The sequence below is a fragment of the Antrostomus carolinensis genome, unplaced genomic scaffold (genome assembly GCF_000700745.2).
Source record: "Antrostomus carolinensis isolate BGI_N321 unplaced genomic scaffold, ASM70074v2 scaffold33207, whole genome shotgun sequence".
Classification (NCBI taxonomy): Eukaryota; Metazoa; Chordata; class Aves; order Caprimulgiformes; family Caprimulgidae; genus Antrostomus; species Antrostomus carolinensis.
Window position 1 is genome coordinate 1 of NW_010325884.1, and position 2,840 is coordinate 2,840.

Sequence of the window (2,840 nt, forward strand, 5' to 3'; positions counted from 1 at the left end):
AGCAGCGAGGTGTCTGGCGGCGGCATCCCCAGCAGCAGCTCCCTGCAGAGGAAGAAGCTCATCTCTATCTGCGACCACTGCAAGATCAAGATGCAACTGGTGGCTGATCTGCTTTTGCTGTCGAGCGAGACCAGGCCGGTGAACACTGAGAGCCTGTCAGTCTTCGGTGAGTCCTTCGAGAAGTGCAGGGACACGATCATTGCCAGGACCAAAGGACTCTCCATCTTGACCCATGACGTCCAGAGCCAGCTCAATATGGGACGCTTCGGGGAGGTGGGGGAGAGCCTGATGGAGATGGGGGAGCTGGTGGTCTCCCTGACCGAATGCTCTGCCCACGCTGCCTACCTGGCCGCAGTGGAGACTCCGGGGGCACAGCCTGCTATGCCTGGCTTGGTGGATCGCTACAAGGTGACCCGATGTAGGCATGAGGTGGAGCATGGCTGCGGGGTCTTGAAGACTACCCCTTTGGCAGATATGAGCCCTCAGCTCCTGCTGGAGGTTTCTCAGAACATGTCCAAGAACTTGAAATTCCTGACAGACGCCTGCGTGCTGGCCAGTGAGAAATCCAAGGATAAATTTGCTAAGGAGCAGTTCAAACTCAGTGTCAAATGTATGAGCACCAGCGCCTCTGCCCTCTTGGCGTGTGTCAAGGAGGTAAAGACTTCACCCAGCGAGCTGACCAGGAACCGATGCGTCTTGTTCAGTGGACCTTTGGTGCAGTCTGTCTATGCTCTGGTGGGCTTTGCCACTGAGCCCCAGTTTTTGGGTAAAGCTGCCACCATTAATCCGGAGGGCAAAGCTGTGCAAACTGCCATCCTAGGAGGAGCCATGAGTGTGGTATCTGCTTGTGTGCTCCTGACCCAATGCCTCAGGGATATAGCCCAACACCCCGAAAGTAGCACCAAAATGAGTGATTACAGGGAAAGGTTGAGGAACTCGGCTTGCGCTGTCTCAGATGGTTGCAACCTGTTATCTCAGGCACTAAGAGAAAGATCTTCACCCAGGACTTTACCGCCAGTGAACTCCAATTCTGTGAATTAACCCCCACATCTTCTGTTTAGATCCCAGTCATTTCTAAAGGAAAATAATATCCCACCTCCTCACCCCTTTTTTGTATACCAAAGAATTTGCTTGGATGAGCCCAATCCTTTGATTTCATGTGGTGAAGAAGCAGAACAGCATTTTCAAACTATACGTACTCGTAAAGGTAGCCGGTTTTGGCTTCTTTTTATTTCACTTTAAAGTCAAGCAAGTATCTGTAGATAAATTTTCCTTTATTCAGCCAGGTCTTCACACAAATGGTAATAACAACTGTTTAAAAGGTTTTTTTTATATTTGGGGAGGTGGGGGTATCTTAAAAAAAAAAAAAAAGAAAAAAAAAAGAAGCTTTAATCGCGCTGGGTGCGGTTTTTAAAGTTTGTCTTGTCTTGTCTTCCGAAATTTCCCTTCTAAATTTTTGTTGTGCAGGAAAAAGGTTACCTCAGTTCTCACTCATTTAAAAAAATGAAAAAAACCCAACAACACATAGATGATGGATGTAGCTACTATTTTGTTTGTTTTTGTTTTGTATGACTTTTTTTTTTTTTGCATCAAGTGTTAGGTTAGAAGTGCATTTGGTGTGTAGGAGTGGAAGGACTGGAGGTTGTGATTATGTTTTCCATGTGTTGATTTCCAAACTGGGGGAAAAGCTACTGTGAGTGTTTAAACAAACAAACAAAAAAAATTACACTATAACAAAAGTGATTTTTAATTTTTTTTTTTTTCCAATGTCAGTTTTTATCTTGCATGTACTGGAGTATTTATTTCATCTATTAAAATGTTATGTTTCTCAGATGTCTTTCTGTGAATCTCTTAATACTTGAATAATTGAACAACTAGGCCTGTTTGCATCGTAGGTCATTTTCCCCAGGGAATGGGTGGTACAAATGGAACCGTAGTTCTAGGCAGCAGCGTACAGGCTGCAATTCAGTTCTTTTATTTTCATAAATACTGTCCCTCCCGCAATACCCCCCCCTCCTCCTGAGGACGCCTCGGACAGGGATACTCTGTAGTTGTATTTATGGAAAGCTGGACAGGGCTGCGTGCGTTGGGATTGCTCTCGCTGGTGGCTGCTGCAGCGGGGCATAGCCTGGCTTTGTCTTTATCAGCACTCTGTGTTATCTTTGAGAAGTTTGTGTATTTTAACTCTTGCAGATGTTGTAGGCCATCTGTGTTAAATTTGTGAGTTTCCATATTAATTTATTAAGGATTTATTGAAAAACTTTAGCCCTGCTTGTTCTGTGTGTCTGCTCAGCAGTGTGAAGGTTTGCTGGAGCTGGCCTTTTGGCTCTTCAGAGGTTTGTGTAGGAGCTCCTCAGTACAGGTTTGTCAAAGTAGTTCTAGTCCAGTGTTGCAGGTAACAGGAAAAGTTGGCTAACTTTTGAGGCCCAGTCCACCCCCGGTTTAATTCCTTGGGAACTGTGAGTGGGCCTAAGGGAATACTGCAGTAGTTCCCATAACTGCAATGATGATATTTTTTCAGCCTGGTCTTTGTGGACCTGTGGGGTCAGTTGCCTTCTACATGTTCCATGAAAGGTAAATAGAAGAGTGGGTCTTCTGGCAAGGAGGCTTTATTTGTCTACCCAGCTCCATTGCAAAACTGCATTTTTTTTTTAGATAGGTTTGTAAATTGCACAATGTTGAAAGCTATTGGAAAATGCACCTTTAAAATGTTGTTCCCATCGTTTAAACCATTACTGTACAAGTACTGTCCTATTTATTCCTTTGAAGAGGTAAACCTTCTGGGTTTGGATATGGAACAGTCCTGGAGTAGTGAAAGGTCTTCCTGTTATAGCATTATT

At 44.7% G+C, this 2,840-nt stretch overlaps 1 protein-coding gene across 1 annotated transcript; it reads left to right on the forward strand.

Annotated features, from left to right (window-relative positions):
• Positions 1–3: 3 nt before the first annotated feature.
• On the forward strand, positions 4–1,831 carry TLNRD1 (talin rod domain containing 1; the record flags this gene model as incomplete). Its single annotated transcript, XM_010171404.1, has 1 exon — positions 4–1,831. A coding segment is annotated over one exon (1,038 nt), but the record flags the coding sequence as incomplete, so codon positions are not given.
• Positions 1,832–2,840: the final 1,009 nt, after the last annotated feature.